Source organism: Schistocerca serialis, chromosome 2, assembly GCF_023864345.2.
Source record: "Schistocerca serialis cubense isolate TAMUIC-IGC-003099 chromosome 2, iqSchSeri2.2, whole genome shotgun sequence".
Taxonomy (NCBI): Eukaryota; Metazoa; Arthropoda; class Insecta; order Orthoptera; family Acrididae; genus Schistocerca; species Schistocerca serialis.
This window is the reverse complement of record NC_064639.1, coordinates 786,839,703-786,865,604: the sequence shown is the minus strand read 5'-3', so window position 1 is coordinate 786,865,604 and position 25,902 is coordinate 786,839,703. Positions and strand designations below refer to the sequence as shown.

The window sequence follows — 25,902 nt, the reverse complement described above, 5'->3', positions numbered from 1 at the left end:
TGCTAGGCGGAGGTGTAGCTTCTTTGTCCACATAAGACCATCGGCTGGTGTGTATACAGTTGTGCTGAAGTCAGAAGCCTCGTAACCAGTTATAGTATGAAAACCAGTGCTGCTAAGGGCAGAATGGCGAGTCTCTATAGTCACTTTGCCCCACCATGTTGTCACAGGAGTCTGCATCTGGTCACTTAGATGGCCATGGAAGCACAATGTTGTAACATGCCTTATGGAAATCTGCACCAACACTGTGGCAGATTCACGGTATTGTAGAGTACAGCACCAGAAATATTTTGGCATCTGGCACCAGGATTTTGCAGGCAGGTTGTCTCTATGCCTGTCAGTGGGTTGCAAACTCTGATGGTGTTATATCACTTCACCCCGTTAGGAAGATTGGCCTTCCAAACCCTCGGCAGCTGCTAGATCTGTAATTCACTTAAAATAACATTATACTATTTTTCTCTTCTCTTACACTCCTATTTACACTTCAGTGGCTGGCTTTGCCCTCTGTTCGCCCATCCAGGCTTCCGTGATGACTAAAGATGTTTGTAATGTTTAATAGTACATGACAGGACATCACACTGTGGGAGATATTAGAATGATATGTGCAGGTGGGAGAACATTGTGAACCTATATCAATATCACATCTACAAGGTGGGACAGCAAGTGGGCATCTCCCCTGCTGAGAGGGGCATTGGTTCCTTGGCATCATGGCTTGAATAAGTTTAGAAGATAAGTTGAAATAGAAAGAAAGGCCATGGCTGCAGTGGATGCAGTGACCAATGACTGTCAAATTGGCTTGTGTAGATAAACTTCTTGTCTTGACCTTGTCCAAGCAACATAAGTGTAAAGAGGTCAGGCAGCCCACTTTGTATACAAAACTGTTTTTGTAAGAGAAGGTTTTAGTATAGAAGGTTAAAATTCAGTCATTAACATCATTTAAGTAGCTTGTAATGCTCTTAACACTCTCCTTCAGCACCCATCGAAGCACAAGGAGATGAAGTCCAATGAAGACTTCTTTAACACAATTAGGAGGAATGGACCAGCAGGGCCACCTCAGGCAACCTTAAGATAGGTGACCAAGTGAAATTTACTGAATAAATTTACTAACATTGAATGTCAAAAGGATTGTAGATTACACTGAGGAAATGTAACACTGATACCATACCACTATACCATCGACATTGCATTTCATTGTGGCAGTTGTGGCAGGACGTGGATCAGCAGTGCTAAAGAAGAAGGTAATATGAACATTTCACACAAATTTCTTCAAGATAACTAGGGAAAATACATCATTTCCAAGGACAACCACCGGCCGTTGTGGCCGAGTGGCTCTAGACGCTTCAGTCTGGAACCTCGCGACCGCTACGGTCGCAGGCTCGAATCCTGCCTTGGGCATGGATGTATGTGACATCCTTAGGTTAGTTAGGTTTAAGTAGTTCTAAGTTCTAGGGGACTGATGACCTCATATGTTAAGTCCCATAGTGCTCAGAGCCATTTGAACCATTTTGAATCAAGGACAACCAACATCAACAACAAACAGTAGAGAAGAGTGAGGCACATGTGGTGTGGCATAATAAACTGAATTATAAGGAGAACAGTAACTTCATAAACTTTCTAAATAAAGAATGTAAGGAAATTAAACTGCAGAGGATAGTTTGAGGTTATACTTTGTTGTCCATAGCACCTCTGACAACAACGGCATATACAAGAGTGTTCAAGTCAAATTAGACAAGGAAATACGAGAAGATTTTATCATTTGACTAAGAAGATTTCCTGTCTTGCTACAACCAACTTAGCAGTCCATGATGCCAAAACAGCAGCTGATGATTGACATGACAGTGGCTCATCTTGGTGCATCACCCACAGTGCAGCAGATCAACATGGCGCTGATCACAACATAGCATGCCATACTCATCCCAGAACTGAGATTTTGTACACTTAATTTTTGTTTAAACTCCCAAAGAATTGAATTGTTGTAGAGGCATAGATATGAAATGTCGTTATTCAAATATTTTTAGAAACTAAGTATTTATTTGGGTCAGTATTTTATACCTGTGGTCATCTGAAGCATGGAAGGAAATGTAACAGCTATATTTGCAAAATTGGAGGTGTTGATCACTGAGATTAAAAACATTAAGACAGAGTAGCATTAATATACAACTGATAATATTTCAAATTTGCCTATGGAGTTACAGAATGAAGTAAATAAAATGTATGACCTAGTGAGAAATGAAGTGAATCAGGAGTTTAAAGAGATACATGAGGGACTTACGGCATTAAATGATCAAATCTCAGATGTTTGAGGATGAGCAGACATGGTAGAGCAGTGTACAGAGTTCAACAAAACACTGAGTGCTCAGAACACATTGACTAGTTTGGAGGAATGGCTTCAGGAATTTGTGGACCAGAAAGTACGAGAAAAATAAAACTTCAGTTCAGAATAGCAATGCATTCATCAAAACAGTTTCGTAAATTCAAACCTGATGGCAAAGTTCATCCTATCCATTTTTCAAGGCTGTTCCTGGTGACCATAGAATGGGGAGAATTGCCCATTTGGAGAAATTAGAATCATTGGACAATTTTCAAAAAATAAATTAAAAGAAACAATGTTTGTCAGTCAAACAGAAAAATAGACATTAGAACTATTAGATCCAAAGTATTATAACAGTTCATGGAAAAGCAATGAGTATAGTGAGTGGCATCTTACTAGGTCAAAATATTTTAATAGCCCCTTAGAAAAGACCCATCTTGTAAAAGTATTAGTCTGTAGACTTTCATATTATGTTAGGAAAGATATCTGGTATCACAGGTAGACAAATGTTAATGATTTTCTAACTTTTGTTGAGGGTCTTGACACTAAATACGGAAGGAGTTGATTACACATAAAGGTAAACATTATGTAACGTACCATATAGCAGAGACACTGGGAGTCACAGATAGGCACAATATCTAATATTGTTACAGTACAGCCTGGATTTTCCATTCTTTGAAAAATCATATAAGCTACACTAATGAGACCAACTGTTATCCAAACAAACTCATAAAAAAAAGGAAAGTAACTTGACAAAAAAATGGGAATAAAGTGAATCAAAGAGACTGTGGGCAAAAGAACATGCAGTCCCCAGGAATTGCCTCCATTTCTGAAAATGCTGTCAATGATAATGTAAATTATAATGTATCTTTCCTAACCAAGGCATGGTATTATTATGGTGATGGGAAACATGGGCCCAAATCCAGGATGTAACAATATAGCTATAGACCCTTATGTAGAGAAACTGATTGCTTTCACACAAACTATTCGTACACTGGAAAGGTTACTGGAAGAAAATGAAGTATTAGTGGAAGTACAAACAAAACCTGTAGTAATAGGAAATGTAAAGGGGAAAGAAGGTAGGCATTTACATCAACTCCTGTGCCCCAGAATTTCTTAGAGACAATTAGAAATAAGAATCCTTGTCTTATATTACCAGTGTATGGAGCCTATATTACTAAAATAATCAGGAATAAAGGATAGTTGATTAAAGAAGAAACATAGTTAGCCTTAGGTATAAATAAGTTTAAGTTCGTGCAGACTTTATTAGTGGTTTCAAACATAAATTTTTAAATACTTCTAGGTATCTATTGATTTTTAACAAACAAAGTGAAGTTTGACTTTGATGTTATATTGTATGGGAAAGATGAAGATTCTGATTATGTAGTACCGTGTAAGATATATCACATAGCAAATAAGCAAAATGTATTATTAGATAACATGTCTTTAGTTGCTACAGCCCAAGTACGGAGCAAAGAGGAGTCAGTAATTAATTTCAGTGGATTCGAAGAACAGATATGGATCGAAGCTTATGAAACCAGCCTTTTAACTGCAGGACAAAGGCATTATTTATATAGTATCCTGTTAAAGTATAGTAATGTATTCCCTGATAAATCAGTAGTTAATGGCAAACATGTTTGCCAGCTTAAAATAAAAGATAATTTGCTATTCTTTTGTAAACCTATCCCATTCCCTTAAGTTTAAGACCTGCAGCACAAGTACAGATAAATAGGATAGTGGAAAAGAGAGTAACAGAAAGAAGTTTAAATGTATATAACAATCCCTTATTAGTAGTATGAAAAGATACAGGAGGCGTGCACATGGTATTATATGCACATACACTTAATAAACATGTAGAAACAGACCTGTCTGTACTGCCGAGTTGTTAGCTACATTTGAACAGGGGAGGTATTAAAGCTCTATGAATTTAACTAGCAGGTAAACCTGGATGAGAATGCATGAAAGTCTTTTGCATTTTTATTTGATGGAGAGTCATATCAGTTTAGAGTACTGCCTTTTGTGGTAAACATCTCAGTCTCAGTGTTCATAATGGCAGTGCATGAAGGTTTAGGTAAAGATTTATTGCAGGAATTAATCATTTAAATGGAAAATAACTTGCTAGTATCAGATACATTGGATTGGTATTGCACATTACTAACCAAAACTTTACAAAAATTTTACAAATGTGTATCACCATCATGCAGTTAAACAACAGTCCAGAACCAAAAAAAAAAAAGTGAACCAAATGTGTTCTTTCCTAGGACTGGCTGAATTTTACCGTCACTGTATATAAGGTCAACCTATGAACATCTTATATCCTCCTTTCAAGACTCTGAAGATTAGATGGGTAGATCACATAACTAATGAGGAGGTATTGAATAGAATTGGGGAGAAGAGGAGTTTGTGGCACAACTTGACAAGAAGAAGGGACCGGTTGGTAGGACATGTTCTGCGGAATCAAGGGATCACAATTTTAGCATTGGAGGACAGCGTGGAGGGTAAAAATCGTAGAGGGAGACCAAGAGATGAATACACTAAGCAGATTCAGAAGGATGTAGGTTGCAGTAAGTACTGGGAGATGAAGAAGCTTACACAAGATAGAGTAGCATGGAGAGCTGCATCAAACCAGTCTCAGGACTGAAGACCACAACAACAACAACATGAGCAATGCTAGGCTGCTGTCACTGTTAAAGTAGAGATCTATTTGGGTGTGAACCTAGGGGCATCAGAGGCTTTTCAAAATATTTAGCAAGCTGTAGTGAATGTGCAAATATTAAAACATCCCATAATAAAGAATCTTTGAAATTGGTAACTCAGACATACAACAACTGAGAAGGATCTACTAGCTATTGTGTGGAGCAGACAGAAATTTCAAAATTTAATTTGGGGCTCTAAGATAATTATACATAAGGATCATCAAATGTGAGCATTCTTTATGGAAAGTAGGTTACTGCATGGCTGATTAATGCGATTGTTATTATTTCTCCACAAATTTCAAATAGAGATTAACTTCATAAGAAGGGTGTAAAATAAAGTACTGGATGCGTTGTCACACCTACCATTAGGGATGAAGGAAATGACGAGGACCAAGGGAGCAGATGTTATTTCCTCAATAAATTTCCTAGCTTTGAGTTACACCAGCAATGAGCAAAGAAGGTTAGCCTTAAGAATAAAGCATGATGTAAGGATAGATGAATAATTTAGAGAAAAGTTGCTGCAATATGAGCAATATTGTTATTGTGAGATGAGAAATCTCAGTTGACAGTAAGAGAAGGTGCTTTAGTCTGGAGGGGAATATAGACCCCCTTGGAAATTATGTATTGCACAAATAGTAGAAAACAATTTAGTATGGTTTATCCATAAATAATATGAGGATTTTGGAATGTGTAAATATATGCTACATATGAAGAAATCCTATTACCAGGTGTACCGGTATGAAATGAGTGTTTTTTTGTGAAAATGAAACACTAATTTTGAATTGAAAAGTTAAAACATTTCATTCAAAGTACTGACCATTGCTTTCTATACATTTTGACCACCTTTCTGGAAATTTGTGGACACCACACCAATAGAAATGTTCGTCTTTTGAAGCAAACCAATCAGACAACCAATTTTCGACTTCTTCGTAGGAATCGAAGTGTTCCTCAGTCAATGCGTGTCCCATTGATGAAAACAAATGATAGTCGGAAGGGGCCAAGTCTGGTGAATATGCTGGGTGGGGTAGCAGCTCCCAGCCAAGTGTTTTGATTGTATCCTGAACCAGTTTTGCTTTGTGTGCTGGTGCATTGTCGTGGCAAAAATTACTTTGCCATGTCTTCTGGCCCATTCTGGTCTTTTTTCAATCAATGCATAGTTCAAATTTATCATTTGTTGTCTGTAGTGATTAGTATTCACAGTTTCACTGGGTTTTAGAAGCTCATGATGCACCACACCTTTCTGAGCCCACCAAACACAGAGCATTATCTTCTTGCCAGATCGATCTGGTTTTCCAGTCGATGTTGATGGCTGTCCCAGATTAACCCATGACTATTCCCGTTTAGGATTCTTAAAATAAATCCATTTTTCATCGCCAGTAACAGTTCGATGCAAAATTGATTTTCTCTCATGTCTTTGAAGCAAAATTTGAAAAATGGTTTTTCGGTTTTCCGTCTGTCTTTAATTCAATTCATGTGGCACCCATTTTGCACACTTTTGGATCTTTCCCATAGCTTTCAAACGGTCAGAAATTGTTTGTTGTGCAACATTTAGCATTGTTGCCATTTGCTTCTGACTCAAAGTATCAACTTCATCCAATATTGCTTGCAATTCGGCGTCTTCGAACTTTTTTGGTGGTCTTCCACTTCTTCATTTCTTACATCAGAATCATTATTTCTGAACCATTGAAACCGTCTTTTGCATGTTGCTTCTGATAGAGCATGATCACCATATGCCTTGACAAGCATTCGATGCGACTCTGCAGCACTTTTTTTCAAATGAAAGCAAAAAATTAATGCTTTCCGCAAATCATCACTTTCTGGTACAAAATTTGACATTATTAACACGATGAAAACATATGATGTTGTTTGTTCCATGACTTGATGTATACTAAATATCTTTGACAGATGTCATACCAACCAAACAAAAACAAAAAAAATTAAGGCTCATTCACAACAAATGTTCCCTGTCGACACATTTGTATCTTAACGCTCATTTCATACCGGTACACCTGGTATTTTAAGATTCTAAGTAGATAAATTAGAAAGGTATTGAGATGCTGTGAAGTATGTCAAAGAGTTAAAGAGAATAACATTAATACGCCATACAAACTGCAGCTGATAATACTGAAAGCTTTACGTGAACCAGCTGCAGCAGATTTTTATGGCCAATTGCCTTGAAGGTCAAGGAGGGGTTGGGCACATTTTTGTCGTTACTGAATGCTGGTCGAAATGCATAAAACTGCACCAAATTAAACAAGCAACAGCTACAGTAACAAACTTTTTAAAACAATATTTTATAGATATAGGGAAACCACAATGATTAATAACAGGTAATGGATCACAGTTCATGAGCAATAGTCGTGAGGAATATCTAGCATGGGAAAGTGCTGTGTTTGTGGGTTAGGGTGCTTAATGTCAAGGTTATCAGCACTGGGAAGGTGTGAAACATATAGCTGTTTGAAATTACCACTCACATTCAAATCCTTGTGACCGAGTAATGAAATAAACTGGATGATTGTGCAGAACATATTGCTCTGAGAAACATAGTACATGGCCTCAGGTGATTGCAGAGTATCAAGTGATGATAAATGAACTACCACATCTGTCAACAGGACTACCTCCTGTCAAAGCTACGAATTAAAAATTTTAGTGGAGAATCCCTATTAAAATTATTTAAATGGCCATCTACAAGGAAGGTAGGAACAGAGGAACTGCAGGAGATACTAGGTAAAAGTTTACATAAGCGAGCAGAGATAAAAGTGAAGAACTAGAATGAGAGTATGCAGACACTTGTGTTCCATATTGATGGGTTAGTATTGGTTGAAGATTATCACCGTAGTTCAAATATAAACAAAGAGGCTAGCAAGTTCTTTCCAAGATATTGTGGATGATTTAAAATAATGGGAATTACATATCCAAAAGTAGTTTGTTTAGTAGATCACAAAACTGGGCAAGGAAATGGTTTATGTAATATTGGTATGGTAAAGAAAACAAAGTCCCCAGGTACCTGCGCTGTAAGTGGGTTCCGTGGTAGCATCTCATATGTACAAGTGTTATTTATGTATTAAAAAGATGCTATAGTTTGTTTGGTATGTGGCCTTTTTAGTTTCCTCTAATAAATATTGATTGGGTTTGGTATATCTTTTATAGGAGAGGTAAGGTACTATAAATTACCGAGTACAGAAGTACTTATGACAGAGATGAAATACTTGAAAGCACCATGTACATACATGATTCTGATAGTGGTGAAATACTGTAAGTGACCAGAAACCTAAAGACTGACAGCTAGGACTAAATTACTTCTGATGATTATTATGTGGTGTTACCTGATCTCTGTTGGTTATGGATAGGGGCATTGTTAGGATCAGTTTTCGGGGCCTGTTCAGATGAAACCAGAGCAAGTCCATTGTGCAGGGTATGTTAACATTCTTTGTACTTTGACGTTATGGTGAAGAATGTGGCAGGGACAGAGTCGTGTATAAGAGGGTGGGGTGGGACTCTGTTTTTTTTATTTCTTCTATCACAACACACTAATTCTTACCTTTCTTTTCTTTCTTCTCCAGCAGGAGTATCACTTCTATCATCCCTAATTTTAGATTCATATGTTTCTGTCTCTGAAATCCTTCTTTTACCTGTGTTATATTGTGGTAACCAAGAGATACTGCATGTAAGAAACCATGACAGACGTAAGACAAAGTGTACCGACAGTATTTGTATAACATACAGAACATTTTTTGACGTAATATAAATTATAGGATCATTTGTATTATTAAAAACATGTTAGCTACATCAGCTGAACAAGTGGAAGAAAAACGGAAACAATTCCCTAAAGAAGGTTGTGATATACTAAACTGCAAGTGAGAAGAAATAGCATAGTGCATAATTTAGCAACAAAAACAATCAGTTATTGATAAAATTATTTAATTGAACAGATAAAAAATCTACTCACCAAGCAGCAGCGGAACACACACATAAAAGATGGTTGTAATTGGCAAGCTTTCAGAGCCAGTGGCTCCTTCTTCAGGCAGAAGGGTTGAAGGGGAAGGAAGAGGGGTGAAGGAAAATGACTGGAGAGGTCTCGGAAAAGGGGGTAGTTTTCGGGAAAGTCACCCAGAACTACAGGTCAGGGGAGACTTACTGTACAGGGTGAGAAGGAAATAATTAGTGCTTAATTTTTTTTGTCTCCAAAGTGATGAAAGTGGGTGAAGTCTAGTTCACTGCGGAGACTTATGTAATACAAACTATGGATGTGAAGGTAGGAGAGATTACGAGAAGCTATAACTTCATACTCACATACTACTCAACGGTAGCATGAAGGACCAAAGATTTTACAGACATTACTGCACTCAACTAAAATGATCAGTGGTTTGAAAAATGGTAACAGAAGTAATAAACTGTTTGTAACAACAGCACTGAGATACCAAACTAAAAGAAATATAGGTATGAATGTAAATTTAGAGGAGCATGGGAGGAGTTGGAAAGTTATGGAGCAATATCTTGAAAGATGGTAGGATGCTTCCCATATTGATGAGTGTCTGTTATGCAGTGTACCCAGTATAATGACAGTGTTGGAGAGTAAAGAGTAGGGGGACCTGTGGAAGAGATGGCCTATGTGCAGGTCAGCTGAATTTACAGAAGAACTGACATGAATCGAATTTGTGTTGGAGAGTAAAGGGTAGGCAAAACCACAGAATGTGTAGCCTATACTTGGGTCAGGTGAATCCACAGAAGGAACGACACGAGCTGTATTAGGAAAGGTGGATTTGTAAAGGGCCCTAGTGTCTCAAATTGAAAGGTGATATGAAGTATCCGCCCCTAAAAGAGGGTGTAGAAGTGATTAAGTGTTTTTCCCATTCACAAAGAGTTTGCCAAAGTGTTGTAATGTGAAGACACATATTTGGCTAATGTCCAAGGAGGATAGCAGCGTTTCCTTGCATGCTTAACTTCATAAATGTCTGTGATTTGCAATTAGCAACTGCTAATTGAATGTGCCAATCAGCGTGTAGCTACTTAGGTGCGTAAAGATGGAATGCATCTAGCCTGTGCTTAAACGTTTAATGAGTTGAGGTGAAGTTGCAGTGGCAGTGTCTGTTGCGTTGAAGACACACAGTACGTGATTATAAATACAAGGTGACAAGGCAAAAGCAAGCTTGTGAAACGTCTCACATGTAAATCCTCTCATTTGCATGAAGACATTACATAGAATGTGGATATTATCTAAAGTAAGTGGAAATAACACACAAACTTTGTATGGGAGTAAGTTAATGTGATGAGAACAGGTTCCATAGGTATTTTGACTCCTACTGTGGAACTGTACAGATTGGCTAAATCAACAGAAGACATGAAGTTGCAGCAATGTTAAGAGTGTGATGACTAAATAGGAAAAAATAGTATCTTGGCATCATGAAATATTATGTATGTGAACAGACCTAAAGACAAAACTAAAAGGTAATTTTAAGACATAATAGATGAAGAGGAGAGCAGGGCTTTGGTTGATTCTGAAGAGGACAGTTTGTGTGTGTGGAACTTGTTGCAGTCATGTATGCAGAGAAGTGTTAATTGATATTGTGTTATATAAGAAACTGTGTGATCAAAGACAATGTGCCTGATAAATATAAAAAGAGTGTCTGTAAACCAGACTCTGATTAATAAAGACAGAAGTGAAAGTTATTGAGATTAGGGCTGATGGAGAAAAGCTAGGCTCTCATCTGTTTCCTTAGTTGTGTAATAAAAATTTGAGTGGGCCCAAAGGGACATCAATTGTAAGTAATGTTGTGATAATTAAAATCACTACGTTACATGACGTTGACATCTTTTGCCGCTTTGAAAGGATATGAAGTATGACATAGCATTTTTATGAAATAACATGTTGGACTTCCAGGGTTCTATGGCAACAAAAGATGTTCATGATGTTTTGTAGTAATTAAGTGTTAGGACATCTCACTGTGGGAGATATTATGATATGTGCAGACAGGAGCATGTCTTGAACACATCACTTCTACTTTGTGGGATGGTGAGTGGGTGTCTCCGCCTGCTGGGTGGAGCCACTTGTTCCTTGATTCACAGTTAGAAGACAAGGAGAAAAAGAGAAAGAGATCATAGTTACAAAGGACAAAGTTATAGGCTTAAAATTTAAGTGATAGCGTTCTAAAGACATACAATGTCTTTAATTAATATTTAAAATTTTTCATGAATAGTTAATATATAATTAAATAATATGTAGGTTAAGTACTAAGCTGTTAGGCTAAGCCTAAGTTAATTATATTAAATAATAAAATAATTTTATTACACACAAAAAAACTCACATTTCCATCAAACTAATATGTCGAGGCTTTTTTAAAGCATATCTCTTGATGACGTCATCAATAAAACTTTCTGTTGGCTCGTCGTCCCCTTCAGTTGAAATCTTCACACAAGCTTGGAGCATTTCCTGCCTCATCCTATTCCTTAATGTTTTCATCACCCTGTTCATTGTACTAAATGACCTTTCCACACTGCAAGTTGAAACGGAAATGCACAGTACACTTTCAGCGAGTGTCCGTAGTGCTTCGTAGCCGATGTTGGCTCTCAGAATGAAAGAAGCTACATCAGAAGATGTATCATCTAATTTATTACTAACGACATGTACTTAAAAGAATGCAAGTCTGCAATAACAGTGTCGACGTTTGTAAGTCCCAAAATCAAGCACAGTTCTTTACAATCATTATCACCAAACTCTAGAAATTTTTTAAAACTTTCAAAATACGCACTTAGTTCTATCACTTTTATTGCCTTCTCATCAAACCGTTGCTCAATTTCGTCAGTCGTACTTTTAACAAATTTCCTTGCGCTTTTCATAGCTTGAATCTGCTCCTCTATGTTTGTGAATAGCACACCTTTAACTTCTGTTGCATCCTCCTGCAGTTTTTTAATTTTATTAAGAGTTTCATTTTCTGCACTATGTCCATCGCTGTCACAAAGACAGTCGATGTGTCTTAAATGTTCCAGAGTTCCAGAAACAAGTAGAGGGATTTGCGAAATTTTAAGTGATTGTCTCTGCAAAACTTTACATAAGTTTGAGACTGCATTTAACATATTGTCTGAAATCACTAAACCTACAATGAAATTTGAATTCATCATTTCTAACAAGATTCCTCCAGCTAAACTTGTTAAATCCGTGCCGTCCTTGTGTATCTGTTCACATGCCATTATAATGGACTTGTAGGTTAGGAAAATAGCATGAACTGTGCGATAGGTACTTAACCATCGGATGTCAACAGCTTTGGGTATTTTTAAAACAGATTGCTCTAAAGTACACTGAATTTCATGCTAAACATTTTCTTGTTTGGAAGAACCGTGAAAAAGTTTGTAAATGTCTTTAACAATATGTAATGTGTGTTTTATAATGGGGTGTTTATTCCTAGAGTTGGTGGCAGCAATTGACACAACATGTACTCTACAGTGAATGTATGGCAGCTTATGGCCCTTCCTCTCTGACAACCAAGTTCAGACTCCTGAGATAGAACCACTAAAATTAGCAGCACCGTCGAAAGAACAAGATAATAATCTGTCATAAGAAAGTTTTCTTTTCTTTAGTTCAGTATCAATTGCTGTAAATATGGACTCAGCTGAAGTGCTTTTTAACTCAACAAGACATAAAAACCTTTCCTTCACTTCAAACGATGGAGACGGTGCAACATATCGAACTACTAAAGACAGTTCACTTTGGTTGGAAACATTTGTAGATTCGTCTGCCATTAATGAAAAATATTTGTCATGGAGAAGTGTTTTATCTTAGAAGTCTAAAAACTCTCCTAAACAAGTCAACAATTCTGATGCAGTATCTTTCGCTCTGAAATTTTAATCACTTTTCAATATTAATGTCGCTTTTCAGTACTACCTTACAAATTAGAGGTTCATATTTTGTTGTATAGGATATTTCTTCCTTACTAAGGAAATACAGACTTCGAATTAATGATGACAATGCTTTGTGGTTTAAAGCTTTTTCATTTGCATTTTGTTTAAGTATCTGTGTATGAATTGGAACGTTAATCCCTGTAATCTGCAATTTTCAAGTGCAACGGCTCTTGCATGTTTCTCTGAGTTGGCGTGCTTTTCTAGTTTTCCCGTGCTTCCGGTAGCTTTTCTAAATTTATTGAAAGGTACAGAAATGAACACTCCTCCTGTTTTCTGTAGAGCTTCAATATCGTTTTTTAAATGCATTTCACACAATTTGCAGAAAGTCCCACCCCACTCGTGATCAAAGTGCAACCAATTGTACTTACACTACCATTTTTGCTGATACTTAATCTCGCGTTCAATACTTTGTTTAGAATTGCAGTTTACGGATGGGCCAGTAATAGCACATTTATCGTTTGAAAATTGTGGAAGGGAAACTGAAGACTTGGTAGACATACACAATTTATCATCACAATCACTAGCACTTCTTTCAGTAGACTCACACTCATCTTTGTCTTTTGCAATATACTGTCTTTTATTAGAAAAGAAAGAAGTTAAAGTTTGTTGTTTCGACATTGTATTTCGGCACTAACACTTCTTTTTGTGTTATAAACTGATGAAGACTGCACGTAGTACACTACATAATCACATCACACTTCGATAGTAACCTGTCGATTGACTGTTACAACCTTACAACAGTTTGAACAATGCATTGAGTTTTTATACAACAATGAAAGCTTAGATTATACTCGTAGAGCAGCGTTGCCAAATGTCCCACTCATGGTGGAATGTACTGCTTCTTTAGGAAAAAATTGTGTATCCCCAATGACACTACAAAAATCATTGTCAAGTGTACACAAATATTTGGTTTGAGCTTTGGACTCATCGGATAGGAAAAATCTATATGGCTATTAAATCTTGGAAATATTCCCAGTAATTCAATAAAAAAATTAAAACAATCTTTCATAATGTCAGATGCTACTTCCAATTCTGTAGCAATACCCAGGGACGTGTTTTGCGACATCAGATTTATTTTAAGGGCAAATAAAGTGTAGATACGAGTGGCGGATAAGAATAAAGTTCACAGTGAGGGTGGGCTGCGTAGCTAAGGGATTAGCTTACACATTAGGCCGATTGGAGGTGCGGTGAGGGACGACATGTGAGAGGGAAGGCTGACTTATTCCACAATCAGCGTTGCCAACACACCTTGCAACGCTTAGCTTTACCGCACACTTATTATACAGCAACTGCTAATTTGTTGGTGTTGGCAATAATAATAATAAAAACAGAACAATTGATGCTAAGTGTTCCAAACCGAACCAATAAGTAACGAGACCAAACTATGGGGACCCAGCCGCCACCTATTATGTTACACATTCATTTTGCTTGTAATAACTGCATGTCATCACGACTTCTCCATAGTTGACTCCAAACTTCGTTAACAACAGCAGCTGGCGTAGTTTACATTTTGTCATAACGGTACAAGTTAACAGACCAGGTGATAATTTTTATGTTTCACCACAACTATAGGTATGAATTTCTCAGGGGGGAATTTCCAATTTCCGGGGGGGCACTCCCCCCCTCCGGGCCACCTCCTGAACTCAGTCTGCTTGGGTGACTTAGAAAATACCAGGTTGACATCTAGGCAGGCAAAGTGCCATGGTAAGCCTGGCAACATGCTATCCACAGGAATTGCTGTCAGGTCTGGGATGCATTCTGAAAACCAATTGTCATTTACATAGTCTCAAAAAGCCCAAAAGGCTTGATAATGGCTGTGATTGTCTTTGGGTGCAACACGAATTTGCATTAACACCTTTCCTGAATGTAATTGATCCTGCCATGGCATGGCTGAAGTTCAGAAGGTACAGTATTGGATATCAGTCCCGCACTGCTCATGCATTTAAACAATGGTAGTCCCCACTTGGGTCCCAGAATTTGTCTTTCTTGGGGACTAAGTGCAAGGCAGTGCACCGTGGGCTGCTCAATGGCTGAAGGATGTCTTTTTGCAGCATGGCTTTGAACTCAGCCTTGGATATAGTGAGCTATTCGGCACGAGTTGGGCATGATATGAGAGGACTGGTCATGGCTACAACGTAGTGCACCGCACAGTGCTTAGTATCCCATGATGCACAAAGTGGGTGAGTAAGTTTTGGAAATTTATTGAGAATGTCAGTCCAGGGCAATTACTTGAATTCACATTGAAGAACAAGACCTGCTGCTGCTGCCCAACTATCTTCAAACTTGTTGAATCAGTCAGTAAGTCATTTGTGATGCTGGCAAGCAGCCTGAAATCTGCACCTAGGATTGGCTCACTGACATCTGCTGCAGTGAATGTCTGTGCAAGTACGCAACATAGCCTGAGATCCATTAGTACTAGAATTTTTAACCACCTTAAGGGAAAATGCTTTGGTGGTTTTGTGGTCTCTCACCATAGTTCATGGGAACATTAATAGGTCAGACCCAATGTTGATGAGGCATTTCACACTGCTAGCCCATTTCACTGTGAAGAGATTCTTTGATATTGCACTGCAGCTGGGCGCCTCTAAGCCCAGTCATAGCAAGCATTTGGGTGCACACAGGGCAACCAGAATTTTGCTGTGTTGTTACTGAAACAGGCATGGTACCTGCAAAAACCATTCAAGCAGTTGTTACCACATTGCTGAAGTACTGCTGGAATCGTTCCGCATTGCCAGTTGCAAGCTGGGTTGCTGGTAGCTGCATCTGTTGCTGCTTCAGTGCCTGCTGATGTCTGCCCATGAATAAGCCAGCCAGTCAACATGTGTGGTTAGTATGGTTAGTACTGTCACCTGGGCAAGCCAGATTCTGAACTAGCTGGTGTAGGTCAGCATTTGTGGTGGTATGTGCAGAAGGTCTGTGTCACCACAGAGTGGAAGTTCATATTGGACTATGGCATCATAGGCTGCTGTGGCTGTCATATTAAAAATCATTGCCAGTGCACCAGTTAATTGACTAGTCAAGTCTGCAATGGCATCCAGCTGCATTTCTGTCTGTGTGGTGATGACCACTTGCTCTTGAGCAGAGAGGCTGCCTATCCAGATAGCACACAACAGCAAGTCTGGCGCCATGTTGACCGGCGCAAGGCTGTGCGGGTTATGCAGGAACTGAGATGGCCTCCTGTTGCTGCATTCTTCTTGGTGTAGCAAGTGATGCACCTGTCGCAATGATGAAACCCACCAGATTAACTCATCCTTCAGCCATTTGTATGAAGACTGCATCAGGAGAGCAGTGATTATGTCCTGCACTTCGGCTCCATAGTTTTGGTCTAGTTGACTTATGATGTGGCTGATTTTGGCGAGGTTGCAAACATCATTGTGTCTCCACTTGGATGAACCACATCAATGGGTTGTGGGGTCAAAAGTGCAGCAGCCTAACAAACACCCATCTTGTGCTTATCACCATTCCAGTAACAGTGAGAGGTACTGGTGTGACGGCACTGTGCATGCGACATTTTTTTTTTTCAGGTGGTTCCGAGGAGGCAGAGTCCATGCATGTGGGACATACCTGCAACTGACTCTCCAGCACGCTCTTGCAGCTCTTCTATTATCTTTTGCCTTTCCTCCATTTGCCCCATGGTCACTATCTTACTGTGGAGCTAAGTTCCCACTCCAGGGACACACACACACACGCACACACACACAAAATGCTATCCAAGTAGAGTCAATATGTAAAGAATTAAAGAGGGTGTACAGTCTCCAAGTGTTATGAGCACATCATCTGATCATGTGACTTGGGAAAAACACTGAATCATGTCCCACTCAGAAACAAACGACTTTCTACTTGTCCCATGTCGCCTATGACTTGGTAATCAGACCTCAACATATCCAAATCTGCATGCTATGGAGGTTCCACTCACACTACTTTGACCTCCTCATGCCTGTAAGTAAACCAGTACCGAAACTTCCCATAATGGTAAATTTGTGCACTGGCAGATGCTGTTCACTTTCTGCTTGCTGTGAACTGTAGTTCTGCCATTCGCTCCTTTCTGCGAGTACAGGTTGCACAGTATATTAAGTACTGTGACGGCAGATTTGAGGTGACGTGTTGAAGTATGTAAGGTTTGTTAAGGATGAAAGTGCACTTTTGGAAAATATCTTTCCTGTAATGGAACAAATGTTTCAGAAAAAATTTGATGGTGTGAGCATCAGATAAAAGTCACACATATTACACTGCCTCACCTCTGTATACATGACAGTCTGAGATAGCAGGCAGTGTGTTAAGCCATCGTTATCACAAACAACAATAATTTATGATGAAGTCCATATTAAGATTAAGTTAAGATTAAGAAAAAGTTAAGATTAAAAAGTTAAGATTAAGATTAAAGTTAAGATTAAGATTAAAAAAGTTAAGATTAAAAAGATTAAGTTAAGATTAAAAAAAGTTAAGATTAAAAAAAAAAGTTTTCCTGTAACATATGCAACAGAAGAATTGGTGTAGCAATTCCATATCGGCTTCTTCATAGGGCACATAGATGTCTTCTGTTAATCACAGTAAATATACTATTTGGTTGCTCATGTCATTAGTGGAAAACACCCACACACATTCTCTCTCTCTCTCTCTCTCTCTCTCTCTCTCTCTCTCTCACTCACACACACACACACACACACACACAGATCAGTCAGTTCTTAAATTCTATAAATGTATACGCTAAAATTAGGAATAACAAATTTTCCCCTCTCTCCTTACTAAATGCACTTGCATGTCTTTGTGTATATATACAGTCGACAGACACACATCTTTCACAGTCTTGTTGGATATCACATTTGTATCTTGTTATGTGAATTGAAAATAGCAATCAACTGTTGTACTATGGTTTAATCAACAAACATTGAATAAACATGTAAAAGGTAAATCCTTATTAAGTTTAGATAGTAACAGAAAAAGCAAACAACTTCTGCTGTTGACTGACACAGAGGCTATCACTTTGTGAGATGATATCAGTTTTATGCTGTACTTCTGGATTAATGTTATCTTGATTGTTTTTCAGTAACTTTTATCTCAGATTATGCATGTAATTCAGTGATAATATTTTTTCTTTGTCTGAGTTATATCTTTTATTCAGTATTGGTCTTTTCACTTTTTTGTAAATTATTTAATGTTTTTTCCTTCCTTACTGCTCTCTTATTTCCTTCTATTTGTTCTGTATGTACATATTTTTCCCTTTATTTTCAGAAATTTGATGTTATGCCATATGACTTGCATGCAGTCTTTGTCAACTTATTTATAGCAACAACAATAATAATAATAACATTTGTCTTACAGGGGTGGTTTTTGTGACCTCAACAAACCAACTGACAGCACAGCATTGTCAGTGCACAAAGCAGTGGGTGTTCTGCTGAGCATAAAAGTTTCCCACTCAGAGGTTCCTAACTTTTACTTCATTAGTTTTGATGAGAATGATTGGAAGAATATTGCTACACCAAAGTAAGAGGTTATTTGACACCAAAGTCATATATAGACTTCAAAGAAATAGTCTACAATTGTGTTATATTGTTATTGTGGAATTTGTTGCAAATTAAATTTACATTTATTGTGATTCATTCCCCCTCCTTTTCTGAAGGTATTTGTTGGGAGTGTAGTCTTATATGGATGGGAAATGCGGACAATAAGCAGTGCTGACAAGAAGAGAATGAAAGGTTTTGAAATGTATTACTATAGAAGAATGCTGAAAATTAGATGGATACATAAAATAACAAATGAAGACGTATTGTACCGGAAAAAAAGATGTTTATAGCACAAATTGATTTAGAGAAGGAATTGTTGGTATGACACCTCCTGAGGCATCAAGGATATCTCGATTTGGTAATGGATGGAGCAGTTGAGGGTTGTCGTAGTGATGCAGAGATGAAGAGACTTGTACAGGATAGAGTAGCATGAGAGCTGTATCAAACCAGTCATCTGACTGAAGATGACAAAAAAGGGTTAATTTATACCTCTCGTAAATGGGAACATTATTTTTATGACCTATACCTCTGGCGTGCATCTCAGAGAATTTGTAGTCAAGAGGTTCTTCTTATTATCTTTACATCTACTTCTATACTCTAAGAACCAACATAGTTCATGAGAGAAGATACTTTTTAGTCTAACATTAGCTAGGATTTTTTCCCTTTCATTCACAGATACAGAGTAGGAAAAATAGTGGCTCATATGCTTTTCTGTATACCATTATTTTTGTCTTGACAATCCTTACAGAAGCGCATTGTGGAATGGACATGGGTAAGGAGGTGGTGTAGGACATTCATAGAGTCTGCTCTGTAAACAGTTATAATTTACTGACCTGTTTTGTATCTCATAAGTCTCATGGCATTTCTTCATTGCTAGTCCTCCTTTGATCATTGTATTTGTTGAAGAGTTGCTAAATAACACATACTCCAGAAATTATTTTTTCTTCTCGTCATATCTGTTGACACTAACTTCAAATTCGATGGTCAGCTTCATTAAATCCAGCAGCTTCAGTATTTTAACACAGATCACTAAGCTACACCAATTACGAAGAGTTTCTCAAAGTTCAGTTGTGGCAAAGACCAACATATTACTTTAAACGATGCTAATTAATTGCCATAGTAACTGTACTGATTAAATCTCGACCATGACCGACTACAACTTAGTGGGTGACACCTATTTACAGATTCGCATCTTACATAAATAACAAATGGTAAAATACTAAATTAATTCATTTTAACATCAACATATAGACAGAAAAAAATCAGACACAATAGGCCTTGAAGTAAATTTGTTTAACAGAAAACTGTATAATCAGAAAGGGACAAAATAATAGGCACTGTTTTGTGAATTTTAAAATTTTCCCAGCGAATTGACTGTTCAAACAAATTTCGGGCATGCAGCTGGTCGTCGTTCAATACTTTGCACGATATTTTAACTGGGCACCTGCCAGTCATCTTCAGGTGAGCCATCGCAGACTGGTGAAAACGTCCTCCGTTCTGCAATATATAGCGTACTGTAACTATTCTGCGCATGCGTTGCAAACTTGATAGATGAACCACACTGCCCGCCGGCAGCACCCTCGCTGGTGGAATAGCAGAACTCAGTCACCCTCTGCGTTGCTGTTTGCTGCGGCCGTCGATGCACTCTGTCGTCTTTGATTAGAGCAAATCGTGGAGATGATGGGATTCCATGCACTGTCCAGCTGGTAGCCACTGTCACGGTTTAACAGTTTAACAAATTTTCCGCCAGTCATATTTCTATGGATTCTTTAATGATGGAGTTCCAGAAAGACATTGCTGTGGACAAAATCATTGTTTTCTCATACTCTATTGAATGTCCAGTAGAAATACAATGTTCAGCAATAGCGGACTTGCTTGGCTGCAAAAGGCGGGTGTAACGTTGATGTTCAGTGCAGCGTTCTTTCACGGTGTGTGTGGTTTGACCTATGTAAGCCATACCACATAGGCACGGTATCTTGTAAATTTTGGCCTTTCGTAGTAACAGATTGTCCTTAACTGATCCCACAAGGTCCGCAATCTTTGATGGTGGGCGGAAAACCACTTTTACCTGAAATTATCGGAGCATTCTGTGCTATTTTAAACTAAGTGTTGCCAACGAAAGGAAGAAAAGCTAAAGATTGTTCCGGCATGTTCTCTTCTTCATTCACTTCCTGCTTCTTAGTTTTAACTGTTAGTGCCCTGTTAATCTGCCGGATGGAATATCCATTTTCACTTAATACTCTCTTTAGATGGGCGAGTTCTTGAGGTAAGCTATCTAGATCTGAGACAGTATGAGATCTATGAACAAGTGTTTTAAGCAAACTCATGGTTTGCGATGGCTGATGGCAACTCGATGCTTTCAGGTACAAATCAGTATGAGTGGGTTTCGGGTAAACTGAATGTCCTAGAGAACCATCAGTGGGCTGAGGCGTGAAGGGAAGTGTGCTAGGGTAGTACATGCAGTTGAGCAAAGCCAGTGTGCCAGGATGGCATAGTGGTTAGCACAACTTCCTAGTGAGCAGGAGACATGGGTTTGAACCCTGGCCTTGGTACAAATTTTCATTGTCACTTCAGTCTGCATATAGTTACAATTTTGTTAGTGATGGACATGAAATGATATCCTGTGAAATATCCCTAAATGCCTTACCTGAAAACTACCCAGAACAGATCATTCAGAACCCCAATCATGATGGAAATAGATTTAATGGCAACAAAAAAATCTAATATATTTCCATCATGAGTGGGGTTTTCAGATAAGGATTTAGGAATATTTCACAGGATTTAATGGCAACAACCTCCTCCCATGAACCATGGACCTTGCCACTGGTGGTGAGGCCTGTATGCCTCTGTTATACAGTTAGCAATACTGTAGGTGCAACTACAGTGGAGCGGTATCTGTTGAGAGGACAGACAAATGTGTGGTTCCTGAAGAGGGGCAGCAGCCTTTCCAGTAGTGGCAGCGGCAACAGTCTGGCTGATTGACTGGTTTGGCCTTGTAACATTAACCAAAGCAGCCTTGCTGTGCTGGTACTGTGAATGGCTGAAAGCAGGGGGAAACTACAGCTGTAATTTTTCCTGAGGGCATGCACCTACATTGTATGGTTAAATTATGATGGCGGCCTCTTGGGTAAAATATTCCAGAGGTAAAATATTCCCCCATTTGGATCTCCAGGCGGGGACTACTCAGGAGGGCATTGTTACCAGGAGAAAGAAAACTGGCTTTCTATGAATCAGAGCGTGGAATGTCAGATCCCTTAATCGGGCAGGTAGGTTAGAAAGTTTAAAAAGGGAAATGGATAGTTTAAAGCTAGATGTAGTGGGAATTAGTGAAGCTCGGTGGCAGGAGGAACAAGAAGATTAATTGGGTAGATCATGTAACTAATGAGAAGGTACTGAATAGAATTGGGGAGAAGAGGAATTTGTGGCACAGCTTGACTAGAAGAAGGGATCAGTTGATAGGCATCAAGGGATCATCAATTTAGTATTGGAGGGAAGTGCATAGGGTAGAAATCGTAGAGGGAGACAAAGGGAAGAATACAATAAATGGATTCAGGAGGATGTAGGTTGCAGTAGTTGCCGTATGTACTCGAATGTAAGCCGCAGTGTTTTCCAGTTTTTGTAATTCAAAAAACTGCCTGTGGCTTAGAATCGAGTGCAAAGTAAGCGCAAGTTCTGCAAAATGTTCGTAGGTGCCGCCACAACTAACTTCTGCCGTCGAATAGATGTAGCGCTACACAGGAATGTTTTGCAGGCACAAAGATAAATACTGGCGCCAAAACCTCTGTGTCAGTAAATAAATTAAAAAAATGGGGAAGACGAGCTTTTTTCTCCGCCCCGAGTTTCGACCACTGCATTTGCTACATTATCCAACGAAGTAAATACAAATTCCGTATTGTTCATCTTCGAATGTAGCAGCATTTCAATGAACTATGAAAATCCAACTGGCAAGACTGTTTGGGATGTTTGTCAATGTGGCCATCTCTACATTCTGAATTTTTTCCTACCTGTGACAGGAGATGGTTGCTAATAGGAACTTTTATGAATTGTGAATCACATGCAGTATTCTCTTCACCATAAGAACAATGCGAATATAAACATTTTGCCATGTATTCTTTCGTGTTTGCTGCTATCTCATTTAAATCCTGTCTGCCTAATAAACTACAAAACTATAGTGAGACGACGGCAAACACGGAAGGATATACATATCATGTCATGTTTATATTCGTATTATTCTTATGCCTAATAATGATACAGTCAGGCAACTAAAACAAGTAGAATGATTTATAAGTTCAATAAACTACACTCCTGGAAATGGAAAAAAGAACACATTGACACCGGTGTGTCAGACCCACCATACTTGCTCCGGACACTGCGAGAGGGCTGTACAAGCAATGATCACACGCACGGCACAGCGGACACACCAGGAACCGCGGTGTTGGCCGTCGAATGGCGCTAGCTGCGCAGCATTTGTGCACCGCCGCCGTCAGTGTCAGCCAGTTTGCCGTGGCATACGGAGCTCCATCACAGTCTTTAACACTGGTAGCATGCCGCGACAGCGTGGACGTGAACCGTATGTGCAGTTGACGGACTTTGAGCGAGGGCGTATAGTGGGCATGCGGTAGGCCGGGTGGACGTACCGCCGAATTGCTCAACACGTGGGGCGTGAGGTCTCCACAGTACATCGATGTTGTCGCCAGTGGTCGGCGGAAGGTGCACGTGCCCGTCGACCTGGGACCGGACCGCAGCGACGCACGGATGCACGCCAAGACCGTAGGATCCTACGCAGTGCCGTAGGGGACCGCACCACAACTTCCCAGCAAATTAGGGACACTGTTGCTCCTGGGGTATCGGCGAGGACCATTCGCAACCGTCTCCATGAAGCTGGGCTACGGTCCCGCACACCGTTAGGCCGTCTTCCGCTCACGCCCCAACATCGTGCAGCCCGCCTCCAGTGGTGTCGCGACAGGCGTGAATGGAGGGACGAATGGAGATGTGTCATCTTCAGCGATGAGAGTCGCTTCTGCCTTGGTGCCAATGATGGTCGTATGCGTGTTTGGCGCCGTGCAGGTGAGCGCCACAATCAGGACTGCATACGACCGAGGCACACAGGGCCAACACCCGGCATCATGGTGTGGGGAGCGATCTCCTACACTGGCCGTACACCACTGGTGATCGTCGAGGGGACACTGAATAGTGCACGGTACATCCAAACCGTCATCGAACCCATCGTTCTACCATTCCTAGACCGGCAAGGGAACTTGCTGTTCCAACAGGACAATGCACGTCCGCATGTATCCCGTGCCACCCAACGTGCTCTAGAAGGTGTAAGTCAACTACCCTGGCCAGCAAGATCTCCGGATCTGTCCCCCATTGAGCATGTTTGGGACTGGATGAAGCGTCGTCTCACGCGGTCTGCACGTCCAGCACGAACGCTGGTCCAACTGAGGCGCCAGGTGGAAATGGCATGGCAAGCCGTTCCACAGGACTACATCCAGCATCTCTACGATCGTCTCCATGGGAGAATAGCAGCCTGCATTGCTGCGGAAGGTGGATATACACTGTACTAGTGCCGACATTGTGCATGCTCTGTTGCCTGTGTCTATGTGCCTGTGGTTCTGTCAGTGTGATCATGTGATGTATCTGACCCCAGGAATGTGTCAATAAAGTTTCCCCTTCCTGGGACAATGAATTCACGGTGTTCTTATTTCAATTTCCAGGAGTGTAGATAAAGATCCAGTAGTGTCACATCTCAATGAGGAACTTTAAACTTTTAGGAGCGGAGCATGTGGAGGAACTAGGGCTCAAGTTTAAAAGAATAGTTAACAATGCACTAGCTACGTGTATATCCAGTAGAACACCTAATGATGTCAGAGACCCTCGATGGTATATTGTCACTGTAAAGGAACTTCTGGTAATGGCCTTGCCGCAGTGGATACACCGGTTCCCGTGAGATCAACGAAGTTAAGCACTGTCGGGCGTGGTCAGCACTTAGATGGGTGACCATCCAGGCCGCCATGCGCTGTTGCCATTTTTCGGGGTGCACTCAACCTCGTGATGCCAATTGAGGAGCTACTCGACTGAATAGTAGTGGCTTCAGTCAAGAATACCGTCATAACGACCGGGAGAGTGGTGTGGTGACCCCATGCCCCTGCTATCCGCATCCTCCTCGGAGGATGACATGGCGGTTGGATGGTCCTGATGGGCCACTTGTGGCCTGTAGATGGAGTGGTAAAGGAACTTCTAAAGGAACAGGGGTACTCCATAATTAGGTGTAAGACAAAGCACAGGTCTTTGGATAGAGATATACTGAAGGAAATGCATTTGATTGTCAAGAGAGCAATATGTGAAACCTTCAATGAGTACCATAGCAGAAATTGTCAAAAGATCCTTCACAAAACCCAAAGAAATTCTGGCTTCATGTAAAGACCATTAGCAGCATGAAGTTGGTGTCCAGTCGTGGATGAGACAGGAACTGAAGTTGAGGGTAGCAAAGCAAAAGCAGAAATGCTTAACTCTGTTTTCAAATGTTCCTTTACAAAGGAAAACCCAGGAGTACAGCTCCAATTTAATTTTCGTACCATTAAAAAGATGAGTGGAGTAGATAATAGTGTCAATGGCACTGAGAAGCAGCTGAAACCATTAAAATTAAATAAAGCAGCAGGACTCAATGGAATCCTATAACCGATTAGTGGCAGAGTTAGACCCTCTTTCAACTATAATCTATCCAAGATCTCCTAAGCAAAACTGTACCCAGTGGTTGGAATAAAGCACATTTATGAGAAGGGTAGCAGAAGTTATCCATAAAACTACCACCTAATATCTTTGATATCTCTTTCTTGTAGAATCTTAGAACATGTTTTGAGTCCAAATATAATGAGATAGTTTGAAAAGAATGGCCCACTTCATGTCAACCAGCATGGATTCCGAAAACATAGATAATGTGAGACCCAACTAACATTTTTATCACATGACATTTTTATCATATGGATCAAGGCAGTCAGGTAAACACAGTATTTCTCTCCTTTCAAAAAGCATTTGACTTAGTATCACATCTACATTTATTTATTTAGTTATTTGGTAAGGGTGGCACAGCAAGTTATCTTGGTTGGAGAGAGTCAGCGGAGCATATAGAAGTAACATCAGCTGTGTCACACACAAGTATGTTGGGACACATTGTTGTTCATGTTGTATATTAATGACTTTGTGCACAACATTAATAGTAACCCCAGACTTTTTGGGGATGATGCAGTTATGTATAATGAAGTACTGTCTGAAAGAAGAAACACAATATTCAGTCAGATCTTGATAAGATTTCAAAGTACTGCAAAGATTGGCAACTTGTTTTAAATGTTCAGAAATATAAAATTGTGCATTCCAAAAAATGAAAAACATAATATTCAATGACAGTAATATCAATGAGTTACAGTTTGAATTGGTCACCTCATACAAATAGCTGGGTGCAACTCTGTAGAGATATTTCAGAATGATCATGTAGACT

The 25,902-nt window shown here is 39.5% G+C and overlaps 1 protein-coding gene and 1 pseudogene across 1 annotated transcript in view; both read left to right on the top strand.

Moving 5' to 3' along the window:
- The window catches only part of LOC126456408 (uncharacterized), a 38,575-nt gene extending 20,187 nt beyond the window's left edge, over positions 1–18,388 (top strand). Inside the window, exon 3 of the mRNA XM_050092159.1 lies at positions 18,223–18,388. Within this exon, the coding sequence (XP_049948116.1) occupies positions 18,223–18,388 (166 nt within the window). The remainder of the gene's footprint in view (positions 1–18,222) is intronic.
- Positions 18,389–24,314: 5,926 nt separating this feature from the next.
- Positions 24,315–24,432, top strand: LOC126459124 (5S ribosomal RNA; annotated as a pseudogene).
- Positions 24,433–25,902: the final 1,470 nt, after the last annotated feature.